The sequence below is a fragment of the Heliconius melpomene genome, chromosome 12 (assembly GCF_056956725.1).
Source record: "Heliconius melpomene rosina isolate 202511_hmr_F chromosome 12, ASM5695672v1, whole genome shotgun sequence".
Classification (NCBI taxonomy): Eukaryota; Metazoa; Arthropoda; class Insecta; order Lepidoptera; family Nymphalidae; genus Heliconius; species Heliconius melpomene.
In genome coordinates, this window is record NC_140400.1 from 16,593,274 (window position 1) to 16,615,366 (window position 22,093).

The 22,093-nt window shown below is 36.4% G+C and overlaps 2 protein-coding genes across 7 annotated transcripts in view; one reads left to right on the forward strand and one right to left on the reverse strand.

The window, feature by feature from the left end:
* On the reverse strand, positions 1–21,378 carry mio (GATOR complex protein mio). 4 transcript variants are annotated; one of them, XM_085194968.1, is made up of 12 exons: positions 20,996–21,378; positions 12,705–12,899; positions 12,194–12,337; positions 10,704–10,856; positions 5,942–6,134; positions 5,414–5,516; positions 4,005–4,152; positions 3,320–3,483; positions 3,130–3,223; positions 1,728–2,245; positions 700–1,385; positions 1–563 (listed from the first exon to the last, which is right to left on the reverse strand). In XM_085194968.1, the coding sequence occupies exons 3-12, from the start codon at positions 12,264–12,266 to the stop codon at positions 398–400; spliced, it is 2,298 nt and encodes a 765-aa protein (XP_085051094.1). In that variant the 5' UTR covers positions 12,267–12,337; positions 12,705–12,899; positions 20,996–21,378; the 3' UTR covers positions 1–397. The 4 variants fall into 4 exon arrangements, with proteins under 4 accessions (XP_085051094.1, XP_085051092.1, XP_085051091.1 ...); XM_085194966.1 differs by lacking the exon at positions 20,996–21,378 and adding an exon at positions 13,438–13,698 and having other exon boundaries at positions 5,417–5,516; XM_085194965.1 differs by lacking the exon at positions 20,996–21,378 and adding an exon at positions 13,438–13,697.
* The window catches only part of Rala (Ras-like protein A), a 19,864-nt gene continuing 11,791 nt past the window's right edge, over positions 14,021–22,093 (forward strand). Inside the window, exon 1 of one of the 3 annotated variants that reach the window (XM_085194973.1) lies at positions 14,021–14,181. Coding sequence is in view for 2 of the 3 variants with exons in the window: in XM_085194972.1 (XP_085051098.1) it covers positions 14,592–14,645 (54 nt within the window). In the remaining variant the exon portion in view is untranslated. Of the gene's footprint in view, positions 14,182–14,301; positions 14,646–22,093 lie in introns of those variants that run through there. The other 2 variants (XM_085194972.1, XM_085194971.1) reach the window with 2 other exon arrangements.

Consider the following 22,093-nt stretch of genomic DNA (forward strand, 5'->3'; position numbering starts at 1 on the left):
TATATTTAAGAATGATTTATTTAAAGATCAATTTATAACTCATATATTTCCTTTGAACTTACATATAAAGTATTTATTATATTCAAACATTTAAAACTAACGCAATTAATATTTATTTTATTGCAGTTGATTTTCAAGTTTTTTATATTACATTATTTGTTTTCTTATATTCTCTTAAATCTAAATACATTAACAATAAATCCCAGAAGTATATAATATAGAAATATAGAACAAAAAGAGCAATATAATATAATACAGAAGATACATTTATTCAAAATCACAATATACTATTATATAATAGTGTTGTTACCTGTGGTTTAACTGCCTAACTGTGCCAATGCTAATTATTTCAACAGAAACAAATTAGCACTTGTTAACATTTAATTGTTATTTACAATTAAATTTTGCCCAAGTCGGTGTTGAAGTTAGTATCCACGTGGTCATGTGTAGTAGGTGCGGGCGGGGCCGGCGCGGCGGGAGACGCGGGAGGCGGTGCCGGGTCGGGTGGGTCCAGTTCGCTGCAGCGACACGTACACGAACTCACTGGACATTCTGAATGCTCGCTGGAATGTTTTAATTATTGTGATATTTATAAAAATATTAAAAACAACACAGTGAAAATGTAATTTATATGTTTTTTAATTATTCTTCTCTGTATAAATAAAGTTCATAATATAAAAAGACATGATATGTGTGTACCTGAACCACTGCAGTAGATGTGCGGCGTGTCCGCCGTGGCGACACGCCACGCACCAGCTGAACCAGCCGCCGAAGTGTGCACCGCCGCCTAGGCCGGCGGCCAGGGGCGGCGCGGCGGGCGCGGGTGCGGGTGGCGCCGCCAGCGCCGTCACGCCCACGGCACCCGTGCCCAGGTGCAGCGCGCACACGCCGCAGCGCGGCAGCGGCTTGCGACAGTTGGGGCATGAGGACACCTGCTTCATCTTGGCAGCGGGTGGCGGGAGGCGCGCGCCCGCGGGGCGAGGGCGCGCGTGCGCGGCGGCCACGGGCTTTCCGCAGTAGGTGCAGGCCACGCCGGCGGCGGGTGGTGGGGCGGCGGCGGCGGCGGCGTCGAGGGCGCAGCGCGGCCACCAGAGGCGCCAGGCGTCCAGCAGCGCGCGGTACTCGGCCAGCCAGGCGGAGGCGCGGGGGTCGGGCGCGGCTCGCGCGGCCACGAGCGCGGCGGTCTGCAGGTCGCCGGCGCGCTCGAGCCAACGTTGCAGCGCGGTTAGACCTTCGTGCGCGAGGCCGGTGAGCAGTAGCGCAGAGAGGCAGCCGCGCGCGCGCAGTGCGTCGGCGGTGCGTGTCACGTACTCGTGCAGCTTGCCGTCGGGCAGGTAGATGCACGCGAAGGCCACGCGGTCCTCCAGACGCATCTCCGTCTCGTTCTACGCAAACATATTGACGTTAAACTGATGGCAACGGACATAATTGCACGGAAACATATGGTAATATAAACTATAGTAGGTACATATATGCAATGTACATATATGGGAGTGTTTTTATTAGAATATTGCTACCATACAATATAAAAATCTAATAACAAGCAAAATAAATAAGATTTTGCAATCCTTAAAAAGTTTAACAACTCATACAAATATTTTGCTTATCCTCAAAGACATAAAAAACTAAAATGACTATTATAGGCGAGTTTGAACAACGTGCCACTGATTTGTGGGTTTGATCCCCACACAAGGAAATGACATAATAGAGATAGTTAGATTGCGCACCAGCACGGCGCTGTAGTCGGGTGGCGAGTGCGTGGGCGGCAGTGCGGCTGCCACGAAGTGTAGCATCGCGCGCAGGTAGGGGTCGGGCAGCGCGGGCGCCGCCGCCGCCAGGGCGTCGCGCCACAGGCGCTCGTCGGCGGCTGGCGCGGCGGGTGCGGCGGCAGCCAGGGCGGCGGGCGCGAGCGTGAGCGCGGCCACGCGCGTTGCGGGCGCTGGCGCGCGCGCCAGCACGTCGAGGGCGGCGCGCAGGCGCAGGTGAAAGGCGGCGAGCGCGGCAGCGCGGGCGGGCGCGCCGGCAGCCTCTGCGCGCTCTACGCCGGCGGCGGCGCTGTCCCAGCCCCAGCCCCAGCCGCAGAGCTGCAGCGCGCGCGTGCGCTCGGCGGAGCGGTACACGGTGACTTTCCGCGCGGGCAGGTCGGGCAGCAGCGTGGGCACGGCCTCGGAGCGGTACCCCTCGCCGGCGGGCCGTAGCACGCTCTTCACGCCTGGGTGCTTCCACGGACTGTTGCGGATGCAACCTGACACACATACACACATACATACACACTGGCGTTGCCAGATTTTACTTCAGAGAAGACAGGGATTTTTAAACATTTTAAGTAATAAAGCGAAGTTCTTTCGCGAAAAGCGGGATGTAAGAAATATAAATATTAAAAAAAAATCAACTTCGCTGTGTCTCGCACATAAATATTTATATATTACAGTTTTGTATAAAGTCTTCAATAGTGACAGATATTTTTTTATATATAAAACTTCACTACTACTTAAATAATAATAATATTTGGTTTACCATATAAAGTAGTTCAATTTTTCAAACTGGTTATGCATTATTTAGATTCCTATACTTATGAATTGCTAGTAGCTAATTTAATTAAAGTAATTAAAAAAGGTGGTGCCGTAACGGCATTAATGTCTGACTTCTTCTTCTTCTTCTTAAAGTGCCTCTCCAACTAGTGAAGGTTGGCAGTCAACTTCGCATACTTGGTCCTGTCCCTTTCCAAATGAATTAAATCTACGGCGTTTTTAATTCGTTTTTAATGTCTGACTATAACATGGCGGTTGTGGGTTTGAGCCCTACCCGGGGGAATGAGTTATTATTTATTAATAATTACATTTCTTCGGTCTGCCACCAAGGCAAAAGCACGGCATTGAGTTCCGCCATTCAACATTCAAAGTGGAGAATAGAATGTCTTAATACTAGGTGAGCTTGAAGCAGATTTGATTTAAAAAAGTATTCTCGCAATTTATGGAATCGTCCATGAAAACCGACACTACAACTACTAGTGTGCCGTTTGGAACATCTAATGTTGCACCAAAAATAGGGACAATATGTCAATACTCTTTGATATGCAGATGTCATTTGTTAACTATATTCAAAACGACATTCCGTTAAGAAACTCACCGTCCTCAACGAGCGACTTGCTCAGCGCGAGGAAATGCCACATAGCGCTTACAGCTTCATCATCCACAAGCTCTGCATTTTGCCACAAGTCAGGCTAAAAAAAATATAAAATATTTTTTTAATATTTATGAACAATAGTGTTAATTAAAACAAACAATATTTTTTAATTCGCATAACACATGTGAGTGACCTTGAGCCCGTAGTCTTGAAGCGCGCGCGCGCGCGCCACGTGCTCGTAGTCCGGCGCAGGCGCACGCGCGGCCTCCAGCACGCCGCCCGCCGCCCACGCCAGCGCGCCGCCCGCACCCCACGCCACAGCCACGCGCTCGCGCAGCGCCGTCTCCGCCAACCCGCCTGCAACCGGCCGCACACACGATATACACTGATTCGATATACACGGCCCAGTCTCGGTTTTTGGACACAAATAAAAGAAAGCAATCGTATGCGACGTGTTCGCACATTTACTGTGCATTCCTTATATGAGAATATGAGTTATATCGTGCTTTTTCTTTCTCTATCGTCTGTCAGATGACATAATTATTATCAGTTCTGTTCAGTTCCTTAACAATGGCGTTGAGCGTGCCAGTCGAATAAAAAATCACTTTGCCAATGTCACGTTGTATGGAGAATACAAAAAAGGGGTTGTAAAGTTGTTGTGGCTAAAAAACGGATGACGAAGTTTTCCAAAGTCTGTAATACTATATATACGCGATTAATCAGGTTATAAAATTACATTTAAAATATGTAATAATCACAAAGATTTTACTATCCATACATACATATAAATAAATACCATATTACACGGGAAAATCAACACTAATATTATTGTGACACCAACGCTTTCTATGACAAGTTTTATATAAACACATGGTTACCAGAGACAGTCAGAGCCAGTATGGCCCTGCGCGTCGGATGACACCCAAAGGACGCCAGCGGAGCCCCACATATAGATAAATCACGTTCTATGACTCCACAGCCGTCCTCTTCTAACTCGCCCTCTTCTAGCGCGGCTGTGGCTGACACCTGAGATGTGGAAATTACTTAATATATTATTTATTAACTTTTGTAATTTAGATTTGTTGATAATTTTGTATAATAAGCTCAATTCCATTTTTCTATCTATTAAGTTAATAATAATATGTTTGTTCCATGTCCATATTAGAATATGAAAATAATCCTTTATTTTTGTACATAATTATTTTAATGTATTTAATCCAGCACATAGAAGACGAGTATCGCACTGCGGCTTCGACTGCGGGTTCGGAGGGAGGAATGTCAGAGTCGGAAAGGCCGGCTTTAAGAGCACGCCGGCGCGCCGACATCCCACCATCGGAGGGCTTGGAGGCAGGAGTGTCGAGGATGCTCAACAAGGCTCCCGCTACCGGTGGTAAAGTGCCTCGCATGAGATGGTCTCAACAACTGAATGAGAGTGTCATGCGTGCGTACTATAGGGCAACAGAGGGGGGAACTAACCTCACTGCGTATCGTTCAAGGCTACTGTCTATGTTTCAGGAGCTTGAACTAACAGCGACGTCATCTGCTGGCTGAATCCGTACTGGAAAGGCTATCATTGTGCCGATAGTGGTTTCGGTTAACGGTTTAATAGCGAAAAGCCTCGACGAACACCTTAAGAGGCTATCGCTTAGCTGTTGGATCAAGAACCGGGTACAGAAAGCAGTGTTACTTGAGACGGCGTGTATTGTGCGGAGGTTCCTCTCTCTGGAGCCTTAGCCACCGATGGCTTGGACCCTTGTCCCGCCCTCGGAAGAGTGGTTTTTTTATATTTTTAAATGTATTTTTTTATAATATTATATTTAAAAATGTAAAATTGATTCACTAATTTAATAAAAGTATATTCTCATCCAGCACATAGAAGGCACAGATTAGTGAAACATGAATAGCTGAAAAAATATATTTGTAAGCAACACTAGATGCTTTTTAATCGCTCACTAATTAGGACCATGTTTTGATAAGTTAATGTAATCATGTAAAACATGTAGACATTTCCATTAACATAACAGAAATAGCACTACAAAGCATACAATAATAAATATATAAATCATAATTCGGTAAACGGTAAACACTACAGTCAAATTGTCAACTTTCATAAATAACTGGACTCTTTTAAAGATATTTAATATGTGTATCTTTTGTCTAGTTTTAAGTAATATGTAAATTTAATAATATTGAAAATAAATATATTACATAACAAAAGATGTATATCATATGTCCGTCATGTAGGAAATAAGAAATAAATAAAATAAACCGTAATGTTTATATCTACCACGCTATCAAACGAGTCTTGCTCGTTGTTGTCGTGCACTTGCTGTATGTCGTGCAGGCGCAGCGTGCTGGAGTCGCGCTGCAGCGATATTAGGAGGTTGGGCCTGAGGACATACTATAATTATTATAACATATATTCATTTTTCTGTGTGTATTATTCCATTCACACTCTGAACTAAAATATTTAATATTTTCAATTCTTCTGGTGACGAGGCGAAGTGCCGCGTTGAATTCCGTCACTAAACACGCAGAGCCTTTAGAATTCGGCGGACACTTGGGAACGATAGTATTTTAACCAGAACGGAATGTTCAGAACATAATGGCGTGTGGGTGCTCTAAGATGTTCACGAACACGAGATCTGTATCGGTCTAATACGAATTACCCCGCATAGCTACAGCATTGGCACAGGGTCAAATGGTCTATTCAGGGGTGACACGCACATAACTGTCTTTGCTAGCTTTAGCACTAGCAGCAACTTACTAGGAGAGCAGGAGGACGGAGGAGGTGAGCCACCACCCAAATACAGACCTGTTGGGGCTCCATGCGATCCTCCTGGCGGGCCTCGGCAGCGGCAGCACCAGCACGGGGCGGGTCAGCGCGCGCACGTCCCACACGCTGAGGCCTGCTTCACCGCGCGCCGCAAGCCGCCAGCCCGAGGGCGCGCACGCCACGCCCAGGCACTGCCGCGAGCTCGTCATGCTGGATGCCCGGTCCGAACCTTCTGTACCGGTTAGCAAATTGAATATTATTTCAATAATGAGACGTACGACTGTAAATGCGACAGGTTGTGGGTTCGATTTCCATTCGAAGAATGGAATTCCTCGCCCTCTTAACGAGGCAAAGCGCTGCGTTGAGTTCCGCAAATCAATACGCAATGCACACAAAATTCGGCGGAAAGTTGGGAATGAAAAGTTGTCTTAACGCTAGGTTACCAGGTTCCCTCTGTCTACCCTGCTATATGCGGGATACAGCGTTAAGCTTATGAACAAAGTCTTAGGGAGCAGGCAATTGGCAAGAGAAAACTTAGCCGTCCCGTAAGCCGGCTAGTAAGATCTAAAATCCCTTCTACATACCATTATGCTAATGCTCACGCAGGCCCTAAAAATAACGTATTTTAAATAGTATAGAACTATCTATAATTTTGTTAGTTACTCTTTAAATATCTTTACTCTGAAGTAACTAAAATATTTTCTATTTTCTATTTTCTTTTTAGTTTTTGTTTTATTTAAGGTTCCGTACCCAAAGAGTAAAATGGGACCCATTACTAAGACTCCGTGGTCCTTCGTTTTCCTGCTACCAGGCTGTATGTAGTAAGACGTTTGAAATTTTCATACATATATTTCTGTTGCCGCTATAACAACAAATACTGAAAATAAATATTTAAGGCACCCCACCCATAGAACAAACGTCATTTTTTGTTCATTTCAACTCGATATTGGTAACGGCAACAGGTAGAAATATTGGAAGAATAATATAATATATATATATTCTTTATTGCACATGTAAGAAAAAAGTAAGAAAACAGTTAAAAAGATATGTTTACAATGGCGGGCTTATTTCTGAAAGAAATCTCTTCCAGCCAACCTATGGAAGTGGATGAGTGCCAAACAGCGGAATAACAACACAGTGCAATCAAAAAAAATTATTAAAATATCAGAAAAATATATATATTTTTCTAATATATATCGTCGGTGCGCCTGCCAAAACCGTTATGTGTATTTTTTGGATTTTTTTTTTATTCGATAAATAGCATTAAAATAGTACTCTGCATAGCCTACAAAAACAAATATATAGTATTTCCATCTGGAAGTCGATTTAACAAAATCGATATGTGCACTTCATTTTTATTTTTGGCAATGACAAATTCGTTATGTGCAGTTATGACCCAGCAGCAATGATTCGATGAGGAATGTAATACATTATGTAATGTAATACATTAGGGGGAACCGTCACTTGAGCCCTACCTTATCGGTATATAATGAGGCAGAGCTCAAATCTCAGTCACTGCCGATAGAAATAGCAGATTCAGAGCGAGCAGGTATAGTATTGGTTGAAAATATGACTCATTTGTACCTAGATGAAGCTACTGAAGTCAGCCGATCGAAGCTACTGAAGTCAGCGGGAGTCAGCCGAACTCGGAACTGGTCACTTCATACTAGATAAATAAGCTGGAGAAAACTTCAAGGAGATGGATATTGATGAAATATACAACAATAAAAAAAGGTCGACTTTAATACGAAGCAGAGAGTTATAGGAAAGGCGTACCTGATACAATTGTAGAAGACACTTAACTAACGATACTTTTAATTCATGGATAAAGGAATTGTATGCCACCAAACCAGCATCATCTTCTGAAAGTAAACCAAGAAATCCTTCTTGTAAGTCAGCTTCTGTAAGAAGCCTGTGAGAATGGTTTTAGGCTTAGGTCCAAAAGTTCAAGTTTAATCATTACTGCAGAGCAAGCACATCACGCCACACATGTTTGAAGTATACAGTGCCGGTTTTAGCACTACCGGCGCCCTGGGCGAAGTTTTTTCGGCGCCCCATAACTACAATTCAATAACATCCAAAATGATGAAAATATGAAATAATGAAACAATGAAATAACCATTTATTTAAAAAAAAAAAAAAATTATTGCCTTGTATTCTATCTCTCTTTTATTAGGCATTCAAAGTCTATGTTTTCTGCAATTTCATTTTCGATTGATAAAGTTGTTAAGTTTGTTAATCTAGATTGCAAGATTGTCGATCGCAGATATGTCCTTATTAGCTTCAGCTTGGAAAACCCTCCTTGTTTATTGAAAAAAAGATAAGGCAAACGAGTGTACAGGTTACCTAATCGTAAGTGACCACCACCGCCGACGACCTCGTGTAACATCAGAGAAAAAAGGAGAAAACGTGGTTTTTGAAGGTATCCATGTCGTATCAACCTGAAAACACTGCCATAGGTAGGCTATTCCACAGTTGCGTGGCGCGTGGAAGGAAGTTCGTACCAAACCACACCAAAGTGGAGTGGCACGTATACAGATGATGTGGATGATACTTCAGTTTGTGACGTAATGTGCGGTTAGAAAATTCGGCGGCAGGTAACAGGCCAAACATTTCTGCAGAACACTCCCCGTAATAAATGCAGTAAAGAAAGCACAGCTAGGAGACATCTCTGCACAAAGCGAATGTGTCAAGCCTTTCACACATCATTGGGGCTCCAACGTTCCATACGGCTCTACGTTGTATTTGTCAACCTGTTACAAGATGACGCACCAGCCCAGAGATGAGAAGAGTACTCCATATGAAGCCGAACCTATTCAGGGCCAATCGGTCAATTGGCGTGAAATACTGTCGCGGTCTGCTTATTAAAATTAAATTTACATAGTTATTGAAGGAATAAGCATTAAAGGCTTAGTCTATCTACAAACCTAGGTTAGGAAACTAACCACTTTCTAACAACCCTTCGAGTTTTCTATTAAACATTTTTTTATTAATTATTATTAGTATTAATAACCATAAGATTAATATACCAGTACCATACTGTTTTATCGTTATCACATTAACAGTTTTCACGTAAAAAAGGGCCAAACCAACAATTCCGTACGTTTATCATTACTAATCATTAGTATACATATTTGTTTTAAGCTTAATACATTGTTGTTATCCTCATAATAACATTAAATAAATCCGATTATATTCTTTTACAAAATTGATATGTGCATATTTTTCACTTGTAAGAAATGGTGGTTACAAGACAAATCTGATATGTGCATCAAAATGGTTAAAAAAAATTATTGCAGAAGAAGGGTACATTTTATCATTGTCGCTTGTATCTCAGTTCAAACATAACATATTTTGTCACCATACTGCATTTATAATTTTTTGATAAAGCTATTATTTAATAAATAAGATAGTTTTTTGGCTCTCCTGAAAACTTGACTAAAAACACATAGCGGTTTTGGCAAGCGCAACGACGATATATTAACTCTAAATATATATATTAACTAACACATTATATACATAATACATACTACAATATATATACATACACACATATATATATATACAAGTTATAAATATATGATTATATATACTATTAAATCGACTATATATACATATACATACATATATAATACATACATAATATATACCCATACATATATACATATATATAATATATACTAGAAACACTGATTAAAGCTATGTCTAATTACGTTCACTTTTAAGCAAATGTTTTTTAAGTTTGGATTTAAATGAGTTTAGGGAATGGCTTTTCTGAATAGGATTGGGAAGTTGGTTCCAAAGGGATGCGGCATATACAGTAAAGGATTTTTGAAGGAATTTGGTATTGCTCTTCGGTACGTCCAACATCGGAATGACATACGAACGCCTAGAGCGTGAGGGACAGGGAAGCAGATTAAAGCGGGAGCGCAGGTAAACAGGATAATTCATGTAATTCAGGATTTTAAAAAGGAATATAAGGATGTGCATATCACGGCGAAGGCGAATTGGGAGCCAATTAAGCTGAGCTCGAAAATGGGAGACATGGTCATACTTACGCAAGCCGTAAACAAAGCGTATGGCCAGATTTTGAAGACGCTCTAATTTATTAAGTAGCTCCTCGGTCACATCCAAATAGCAAACATCGGCATAGTCGAGTATTGGAAGCAGAAGACATTGCGCTAGCATAATTTTGGTTTTGTGAGGAAGGAAGTATTGGAAACGCCTAAGAGTATGATAAGAGAAATGCATGCGCTTGCTGATTGAATTAATATGGGGTGCCCAGGTGAGGTTAGAATCCATTATAAGCCCTAAATTTCTAACATTAGAATTAAGAATATTAAGCGTTTGAAATGTTTTCAAAATATTTAGTTATATATTCACTTTAAAAATAAGTAATTAAATTAAAATATTTAAGGGAGGCTCCCATATCATACAATAAACATGAATTTTTGCCGTTTTTATAGATAGCACGGAATCCTTCATGCGCGAGTTAGATTCGCGCTTGGCCGGTTTTTATCAAAATATTTGTTTCTATTTTTTAGTTTTAATTTATGTTTATTATAGTTGAAAGATTACTTAAAAAACAATTATTTTTCTGTTCCTGACCATCTACCGATATTTTAGCGCATCTAAATAAAAATAGGAGCAATATTAACTGAAGAGGACAAACTTTGTAGATAATAATGGTAAATTACGTCGAATTGATGATCTCTTCTTTTTAAATCGGTTAAAAATTATTGTATAATAATTATAAATTATAAGAGAACAAAAACCTTGCTAACTTTAATAATCTACTAACCTCTTAGATCAAAAATTTTAATATGCTTCAAGTTCATAGATGCAACAAGTGTCCGAGGGGCAAAGTTACACCATGCCACTGAGTGTGCCGTCTCACCCAGTCCTACTTCCGCTATTGGACGGACTAGTGATGTGACAAGAGAAGAATTTTCAGCTATAAAATACAAGAAATGTTAAACAAAATACAACTTACATACATAATATATAGAAAACCATAGAGGCTCTTTAGAATTATTAACTGTAAAGTCTAGTGTAGTACTGTAAATCCCAAAACGGGATGACGATATTTATTTACATCATTTTGATTTTTTCGCTGTGGTATGATGCTATGTGGCACAAAGTGAAGTAAATGTCTTGACACTAGGTACACTCTGCTAACTCTGCTATATACAGGAAATATAATTAAACAAAAAAAAATAAAAAGGAAATACACTGTAATTTCTCTTTTAGTATGGAAGTTCCCGCCACTTTAGATATTGGGCGACAATGTAGAATGGATCATCGACAGAATGGATCTTGATCAACTTAATAAGCAATTTACTACTGTTAACCTCTTAAGTCAGGGCATTAAACTGTCCAAAGTACTCCAGAGAATTGTACATCAACAACTTTCTTTATAGCTAATGAAAAATAATATTTTACCAGTTTTCCAATCTGGTTACCGGCCGGGGCATAGTATTGATACAACACTCAATAAAGTATGCGATGATATAAAAAGTGGAATAGACAATGAAGATGCCATAATGAACATACATACTTAAATCTATCAATATATCACCAAAAGCTATTGAATGGTTTTATTCTTACCTCACCGACCATGAACACAGCAATGTAGGCAGAGAGAACCTTGTGATAAGACACTCTGTTCCCCACTTTCCGCAGAATTCTGGAGGCATTGCGTGTTGAGTAGCGTGACCGTCAACAATGTAAACATTATAACGTCAAACAGTCCTTATGACGATTGCACTGAGTCAATAATATGCTATCGACTCTGCTGGGGTACCTCAGGGTGATGTACTTTCTCTGTTACTTTTTTCTATCTTTATAACCTTAACTCACTTTCTGATATTGTTCTTTCATCTTTACGTTGACGACTTGATTTTATACGATTATGGTGGTTGATGATATTGCTGATGCTACACGACATGTCAATTGCAACTTAATCATTATTAGTACCTTCTAGCAAGTCTCAGTGCATCCTCAGTAACTCAAATCATATATGTATTGGTTTTATGCTTTTATGGTACATATGTATATGTATATTTTTAGAACAACAAAAATATCTTTGAGCACCTATTATATAATCTCTTATATTAGTTTGTATGGCTAAAAGGTTGCCTGTAAGATATCACTTATAGTGATAAGTCTGCCTTTGCACTATATTAAAATTTGTAATACCAACTATCTATTATCATCTTTGTGCAATAAAGTGTTTTTAATTTGACTTGATTCAATAAAGAATATTTATTTTGTATAAAGAAATTTACTTACCAGCATTTTCATCCGATCCATATATATTTACATCCCACAATAATATGCAGTTGTCATTCCTATGTTTCTCCATACCCACTGCCAGCAGGGTTGATTCTGATTTGTTCCATGATATTGAATTACATGGGCGAGGGTATTTTGCCACTAGAACATGATGAAAATGAAATTAAAATAATCTTGTTTTATTAATGACAAATTGAGTAAAATAATATAAATATTTAATGTAAAGGTAGTTTGGCCAAAAAAACAGTAATCCTAAAAATTGTTCTTTTAGATGTTGTAAATTTTATATGATATAGAACATAACTTAGCTTCGTGCTGTATCCCTAGCAGGGTGGTCAGAGAGAAGTCAGGTTACAGAGATAGCAAGATAGGAATAAAGCAAAATGATTTATATTCTTATTTCTTTCCCCATATATTCTCAAATGGAGGTAAGCATTATATATTCATATTAATTTTACAGTCGCTTTTAAATTGTGTGGTGTAATTTAAAGTAATTTAATTATCATACCAAATTCCCTGCCCACAAGACCAAGTGGATCATATGTTTGCTTCAAGCTATTCAATGTTATTTTGCCACTAGCATGACCTAAGGCTAGCAGTGGGTCTGGCTGATCTGTTATAGAACTGATATCAACACATCGAACTCCATTACCACTTTGTGACGCAACCACTGTTGCACCATGGTGTGGTGATATTTGAGTATCTATAATATATAAAAAAAAATTATAATGAAATGTTTCTTATGCAATCATGTTTTCAAAGATCAGTGTCAATGATTTATTATTGGTGATGACCCCACATAGCTTAAAAAATTGTACAATGAAAATAAAATGTAATGGTACTTCCCCAGAGGCCAGTCATGGCACAAGGGCATAAGGTGTTACTGGAAAACCGACTGGTCATGGGTTCGATCCCGACTCGAGATGAAATATTTATTTAAATTTATATTTTCATTTCTTCGCACTAGTATCGATGCAAAGTGCGGCGTTGAGTTCTGCCACTCAACACTCCAAAATTCCGCAGAATGTGGGGAGCAGAGTGTGTTAACACTAGGTTCTCTCTGCCTATCCTGCTGTGTGTAGGACTTCCCCCTTTTGCTATGCCTTGTTAATTGTTGTTAATAATAATGAATATTAAGTTTTAACAAAATTGCCAAAATAAAAATTTAAAAATTATATTGCTATTATTAAATATAAAGCCTCAGTTATACAAGGTTTTAAAAGAAATACATTTTTACATACAGGTACTCTTTTTATCGATATCCTGCAGGCGTAAGACTTCATATAAGGTTATATCTTGACCCCACACAACAAACTTATCGTGATGTATAGGTGACCAAATAACATCCAGTTTACTACTGGACATTATTATTATATTATTTTATGAAGTTTCTATTTATATAAGAAATTTAACAAATAATGGAATACCCGAATACAAAATATTATGATTTGCATTTGACATTGTTGTATATTTGTAATCTGCATTGACAGATTGACAAATGTCACATCACATGTGATAATATAGTAAGGATGTACTTTATTTAATTCATGATCAAAATTAAGATTACGTCTAGATTGATTTATTTTAAACCACAAGACTAGCTCCTTAATTGAAGAACCGTGTTTATTGTAAAATTATTTAATTCGTAATTTTAAAACTACATAGTTCTTCCTTTAAACTTAAACAAAAAAAATATTTTTTATATTATTCTCTTTTTAAGATAATTCAATTGATTTGTTATATTTATTGTTTATATAAAGGATTAGGTTTTTAAATTCAATAACAAGCTTCTAGATGTCGCCATCAGTTATAATATAAGCCAGCGACAAAGACAAAATATGTCGATCAGCGAGAGCGACATAATCATTTTGACAGATATACGACATTATTGCTCACGGAAAGGATTCTTGCGAACTTGTACAAGCGAAAGTGGTAAAAACAGCTAATATTAAAAGAAACACTATCACAATCTATACAAAACACGGGTAAGTCGCATTGTTTTATTAAATATGTTATAAACGGTGCACACTGTGCCATATTTAGATGCAGTGACGTGATTGTTTACTACAGTGGCAACGCCTCTTGGCTTGTGTTTTCCCACAGTTTCACGCGCATTGTCTTACTGTTCTCACGTCTGATAGTAATTGCCGACCCGGTTAATCAGACACACCTGAACCGTTGATGAGACACTGTCACTTGTCACACTGTTCAGCCTGTGACTCACTTCTAGTGATTTCTTAACAAAATTCTCGGCTCTCTTAGTATAATTTTTATAGGTATAATAGAAGAATTTTCCTTATTTTGTCAGACAATTGTTTTACATATTGTTACCTAATTGATTCAGTGACTATAAAATGAAACCAACAGTAAGCAGTGAATCTTGTGTTCAGGAGTAATGTTCTCTACAGTAGCATATCAATTATCATCAACTTTTCTAGAAGAACAGAATGTAAGTTACATCATGTTATTGTAGTGAAACAAGTTAACTCTTTAAATTCACTGCAAACATACTATAACATTAAATGAAAGTAAATTTACATAATGGTTTTGTCACACTACTGGCTCTTGATTAAACATTATAAATGTTATATCAGAAATTTACCTTTTTGCATTTAAAAACAAACCAGTCTGAATACATTTTTCTTGTAATAATTATATTCTTATATTGCATACTTTGCACAAAAAATTATTGTTTCTAAAATACCTTAATGGTATTGAATGTGAAATTCACTTGTCTTTTGTATGATAAAAATGTACAGTTACAACTTGTAGTGCTAGTGAAAGTTAATGTTAATCTGTCGGTAAAATATATATTGCTTTATAAAACAGTTTTCACCTGATTCCTAGCATTATTTTATCCTCCTAGCATAATTTTCAATAGATCACTTTTTCCTAGTTTGTAGTATTTTGTGGATTTTTATCTATAAACATTTTTGGTTATAAAAATAATACTTATTTGGAAAACATTAAAATTTGAATGTAGGACTTGAACTCGTGCCTCCTTTAAACCAACCAGGATGAGTGGGTTTAAGTTCTGCTATGTTCAAATTTTTATATGTTTTCTAAATAAGTATTATTTTTTGAAATTACGATAATGTAGAAAAAAAAAACATATTAGAAGTCATTAAAGATGTCAGCAAATTCTGTTTATTAAATGAATAATCATGTAGTTCAAGCAGGCTAGTTTAATATTTTTTATCAACTCTGTCAAATATGAATTTCAAACTTTGGAATTATCAAGTTTTATACAGGTCATTATGGTAACTGTACTATCGTAACTGACTGAAAATGCCATGAATAAAGTTGCATTGGCGTTTGATCTCTGCTTGACTATATTATTTTTACTTTACCATTTGCTGCATTGCATATAAATTGCTGCATTGAAATATACCACTCAATATTAAATATAAAGTGTCGGGAATTTCATTTTAATTTGTATGATGAGAATAAAACAATGTATGCTGATATTACTTTGTGACAAACTAATGTGCATCATAAAGATGTAACACTTATTGCTAGTTGTTATTTGATACAAAGTTAAATTTTACCTTGTGGTTATCACAGCTTGGCCTACATCTATATACAACTACATCTATATACTGTAAAAGCGTGCTTTATTTTATATTTAATTAAATCCAGGAAACTCTTTATATGTTGATTATTATTTTCAAATAGTTATGATTCAGTACCAAAGACAAAAACCTAAGTCTCTTAAGTATAATCATGCCGTCCATTTGCATAACTTATGAAAAACTATTTAAGTAATATTGTATTAATATAAAGATAAGTATTAAATGAATTTGTGGTCTGTAAATCACAAAATGCGATCGATGCTATTCGCAGGTTTATAAATATTTAACCATGATAGGAGTATCTTTCGTAAATTATAGAAGGAAATGTAAATTTATATTTATTCTAGCTCTACATTGTAGGTACATCGTTGACCATTTGTCGCCTTTTCTCCACTCTGTTTCTATTTTTCCCTGAATGAGAATCGAACCCACAATCGACACTGTGCCGCTGCGTCACTAATTATTTAATAAATTTCTATGAATACATGAATATCTATATACCTAAAAAGCATTATTATTTTTCGTTTAGTTATATCGCTCTTCGAGGAGTAGGCCGTATGCCGCAGCATTACTACGGATGCAAATCTGTTTAACTGTATGACGTTAGCAATTAATTATTAGTGCACCACGCGAGATGATATTGTAGGCAGGCACAGAGAACTAACCTAATGTTGAGTGAGACACTCAGTTTTCCACGCACCGCTTATTTTTGAGGGTATTTGTCTTATTACCAAAATGAGGAAATGAAAATATGGGGCAGATTGAATCTTTGTAACATAAAGTGCCAAAGTGGTGAAGTATTGAAAATGAAACTCCCTGAGTGGGAACGGAAAGTCTTGAGACTTGGGCCCCCAGGTTCCATAAGCCTTCTTTTGCAGTGAACTGTAAATACACGCGTGTTCTTTGTTCTCAATTCTAACAAAACAAACGAATAAGACAGGAAAGTTAAGAGCTTGTAAGACTATACTTGCTTAGATCTCTAGCTCCTATGTATTTTGAAACCCTACGTTTTATAGTTTATTTTATATGAGTAGGTTATTTTTAGGTCGAACGAGCTCCTAAATAAAATATGTAGGTTCACATTTCCACTCATAAAGAGTATTGTATTTTGTAGTTTTAATTAATTTCAACTCTTTCTGCTCGCTCGGTCCTTTCTTATTATTTATTGATGAAAATACAAATTTGCGGTTTTCTCTCGCGAATTCAACGTAGTCCTTAATGGGTCCTTAAATATACAGAGGACTATATTTTTACTCTAATATTATAAAGCTGAAGACTTTGTTGTGTTGTTCAAGAATGTTCATTTATTCGCTCTGGTAACACACAATGTTTTCAGAATTCGGAAAGTGGACGACTGCTAACACTAAGTGCTCAAGAGTTACCCTTTTTGTTTTACTGTCCTCCTCTGATGACCCTAAAGCTACAAAAAACAATGTAAATATTTATACAGGTATAAAAACGCCGGCATTTCCGTTTTATGCATCGTAGCATAAAATCTGTGCTAAATAATAAAATAATCAATACAATCTCAAAAAAGTAGATTAAAACCATTTACTGTGTTGTTTTGGACAATAATAGTTAATTGTACTTGTTAATTTACATGGCAGGCGTAGTGAGTAGTGTAATCGGCCACCCGGAACATAAGGAACTAATTACATATTACACGTATTGTATGTACCTACTTATACCCTGGGATCCGGCCGTTGAATCCTGCATAAACGAGTTTTCTTAATTAAACCTATATTAATGAATAATACATGATTAGTAGAACAGATTACACCTGGGTTGCCTGGAAGAATCCTGCCGCAATCACCTTTAATTTCATTTTTTCGTAACTCGTTTTTGGAGATAATTGCACCAATACGTTTTTTATATGAATCGCACATCATTTGAAAGATAATCGCATAAGGAATTGGAAAATTAAGGGTTGCCAGCTCTCAGTCTGCCGCAAGTCTAGGGTTGCCTGGTTTAAAGATGTCACTAAATGTTAATAATTTGCACTCATGTGTTTTTTTAATGAATTATATATCAAATTAAAGCTTATTTTTTTCTGAACACTATAAAACAGGGTTGCCTGGAAAATTCCTGCCGCAAACTGGGGTTGCCAGCGTTTGAAATATTTTATTCCGGTTCCGTTTGACTATGAGAATAGACGATGAAATGCGCGGTCTGCCCCATGTTTTAAAGTAAAATATTATATAATAGAAGGTCAATCTTAAAATCAATGTTTATTCTAATTGTTCACCTGTTAAATGATGATTTTAATCATATTAAGTACACGTAGAAAACTATTTAAAGATGAAATCATCCTTATTTTTCAAGTAAAATAATGAATGTATAATATTGAGTCTTTGCAAAATCTATTTTCTAAATACTAATATTTATTTAAATTACCATTTTGAAACAACTAAAATATCTAATTAAATAAATGTTTACAAATATCGATCTACTATAAGCTATTAATATACATACATATACATCATGTTTCCTTAATATAATGAAGGGTGACCATTATTGCGGATATTTTTTAAATTAATTATATTGAAAAATATATTTCAATGAACTCTCTGTCTCTCTCTCTCTCTCTTCATCCTCTACTTGTTTGATTTGACAACGCTTGCCGCAACTTTTTTTTTCTCACGCAACTTTTAATAATTTGCATAGGAAAAAAAAAATATATATAATAGAATTATAATAAACAAAACTAAGTTAGCAAAGATTAATTCCAAGAAAAACTATTCAACTAATAATAACTATTAAAAAATTATAAATAAAAAATTTCACTAGCAAGAACTTGTCCGTTTATGCTGATAGTTTTTAAGGCATTTAGGTCTGAAAGAATTGTTCTTATAATTATAATAAAGCACAATCACTCCTAACGTCCCTAACTTAGTGTAATCAAAACTGAGGCAACTATCCCACTGCCACAATTGTCTAGATTTTATTCTGTATTAGAAGTTATTTACATAGATAAAAATATATAATATTAAACATTAAAGTATACTTACGTTTTGCATTAGAAAATAATTAAAAAATACTTCTTTATATTTTTGTTTTAAAACAATGAACTTTTTGTAACACTGTAAATGATAACCGTGCATTGTGTCACTATTAAAAAAAATGTCACTGTATTTAAAATTCATTTTTTGGCGAAACAATAGCATAATTTTACACTTTTGGAGAGATTCCTCGTTAAATTCTATCACATTTTCACTCCGGCCGCACAAAAAACACATCTTCATTTTTGTCAAGTAAAAACGTCTTTACTCTAAAACGAAAGGTAAGTAACTAAGTAATATGCTCAAAAACAACTCATTTGGCCATTTGCCCTTTTATTGCATTTAGAAACAATACATCTTCGAAAATAATTTTATTGCATGTGGTTTGCTTTGTTTCGCGCTGCAAAATGTTTATCTATAGTAAAAAATAGCGAACTAACTAATTGATATTTGCCGACTCCTGGTCATAAATCGTAAATAGCGTTTATTAGTTATTAGTTATTTAGTATTACTGCCGAATTTTCTTGGAATTAGTCTTTGCTAACTTAGTTTTGTTTATTATAATTCTATTATATATATATTTTTTTTTCCTATGCAAATTATTAAAAGTTGCGTGAGAAAAAAAAAGTTGCGGCAAGCGTTGTCAAATCAAACAAGTAGAGGATGAAGAGAGAGAGAGAGAGAGAGAGACAGAGAGTTCATTGAAATATATTTTTCAATATAATTAATTTAAAAAATATCCGCAATAATGGTCACCCTTCATTATATTAAGGAAACATGATGTATATGTATGTATATTAATAGCTTATAGTAGATCGATATTTGTAAACATTTATTTAATTAGATATTTTAGTTGTTTCAAAATGGTAATTTAAATAAATATTAGTATTTAGAAAATAGATTTTGCAAAGACTCAATATTATACATTCATTATTTTACTTGAAAAATAAGGATGATTTCATCTTTAAATAGTTTTCTACGTGTACTTAATATGATTAAAATCATCATTTAACAGGTGAACAATTAGAATAAACATTGATTTTAAGATTGACCTTCTATTATATAATATTTTACTTTAAAACATGGGGCAGACCGCGCATTTCATCGTCTATTCTCATAGTCAAACGGAACCGGAATAAAATATTTCAAACGCTGGCAACCCCAGTTTGCGGCAGGAATTTTCCAGGCAACCCTGTTTTATAGTGTTCAGAAAAAAATAAGCTTTAATTTGATATATAATTCATTAAAAAAACACATGAGTGCAAATTATTAACATTTAGTGACATCTTTAAACCAGGCAACCCTAGACTTGCGGCAGACTGAGAGCTGGCAACCCTTAATTTTCCAATTCCTTATGCGATTATCTTTCAAATGATGTGCGATTCATATAAAAAACGTATTGGTGCAATTATCTCCAAAAACGAGTTACGAAAAAATGAAATTAAAGGTGATTGCGGCAGGATTCTTCCAGGCAACCCAGGTGTAATCTGTTCTACTAATCATGTATTATTCATTAATATAGGTTTAATTAAGAAAACTCGTTTATGCAGGATTCAACGGCCGGATCCCAGTCTATTATGCTCACTAAACGCTCAAACGTTTAGTTTATCGAAATCATTTAAACATTCCAAGTTGGCGATAAAGAAAAAAAATACTTTTCCTATCGCCTTACGTCACGTAAAATGAACAAGGTATAATGTTAAGGCTATATTAACGATTATTATGACTGACCGCGATTGAAAAGGTAGTGGATTTCATCAGATTTTTTTTACTAGGAATTAGCTGCATGCTGTATTCCGTACTCAGTAGAGTAGACACCTAAAAATTGATTTCTGGAGGCGTTACCTGTTGAGTGGCGGAGCTTAACGCGGGGTTTTTGCCACCAGAGCGAAGAAATGAAAATATGAATTTAAATAAATATTTTGTTTTCTCGGGTGGGGATCGAATCGACAAAGATCGCGACTATTAAAGTCACACACTCCTCGTGCCTCGACTGCCTCGTGGCGCAAGGGCACAACACTGCACTGCACAGCACTGACTAACTAGGACCCTGCAATATGTCGTCGACGTAACACTAACAGTTCATAATTATCATCCAGGGAAGGTTATTCTCTAGTGGTTACCATGGTTTAATGTCGATGTGGCACGATTTTTAAATATTATATGAATTTATTATTTTTTGAGTTTTATAATTTAATAAAAAACTTATTTTAGAAATAATAACTGACCAACGCCACTCGTGAAAGAATACCGGCGCCAGGATTGTAGTCGTTGTTTGTGCGCGCCTTTGACTAATCTTGATGTACTTTTGGCTAACTTCCGCCCATAGCAGGATAGTGGGAACCTGGACACCTAGAGTTAAGACACTTTGTTTCCATTGAGACACTACCGTTCAGGGTTTCTATTAATCACGAAATAAGTTAAACACCAAACGAAAGTGGGCATATATTTAATTTTCCACGAGAAATTTATATAGCTCTGTCACCCTGTTATATACTGGATACAACTTGAAGCTAAAAATACAAGATTATATTAAAAGAAGTAATAGGTTGTTGTTTACCCAGAAGTATCACTGAACTATTTTAAACTAATTTGTTTATAATTTATATTGTTATTAACACTTTTCAGAATGCAAATAACCATGTAATTGTGCTAATTGGAAATTTTTGTAAAAACCACACGAGTCAGGTCACGGAAAACTTATAACTAACTAACTTATAACGCGATGGCGTGAAATTATAGGGAATTACAGATCTAGACCAGTCGTTACTAGATTATAGAATCAGTTCATTGTCTCGGCAACACAAGTGGCGACGCCCGTCTTCGCCCACGCGCTTCCTTTTAAGTCCACATTACGTGAACATCGATATTGTGCTTATAAGGATCCTACATCTATACATATATATGGACCTGTAGGTTATAAAAATGTTCTGTATGTTTCTTTCCGTTTAACACATAACATTGCACGTTACGTGCTTAAAAAAAAATTGCGTGACTTATCACTAACAATAACATCTGTCTGTCTGTCTGTCTACACAGCAGTTTACTGGGAATGCGTTATCATATAAGAATTTATTGTAACATCAAAATTTTAATTATTACTATTATTGAGCTTGAGTTTGAGTTTTTGAAGAATGGCTGATCTGTAATTTTCAAATAGTCTTGAATTCAATTTGATTCCGAACTAGTAAAAATATTTGTGTGAATAAAATATTTGTAAAAATATAAGTGTGCAAAATTAAGTAAGGACAAATTGGAACTATATGATGATTTAGAAATGTGCACAAAAAAACTAGATAAGTGTAGGTTAAATTATGAAGCTGATA

Excerpts from the sequence above, each read along its gene's own strand:
- mio (XM_085194965.1), bottom strand. The coding sequence starts at position 13,561 with ATGTCCAGTAGTAAACTGGATGTTATTTGGTCACCTATACATCACGAT. Across the intron at positions 5,517-5,941 it reads ATCGCATGGAGCCCCAACAG|GCCCAACCTCCTAATATCGC; the intron begins GTCTGTATTTGG and ends GTATGTCCTCAG. Across the intron at positions 2,246-3,129 it reads CAAGTCGCTCGTTGAGGACG|GTTGCATCCGCAACAGTCCG; the intron begins GTGAGTTTCTTA and ends TATGTGTGTCAG.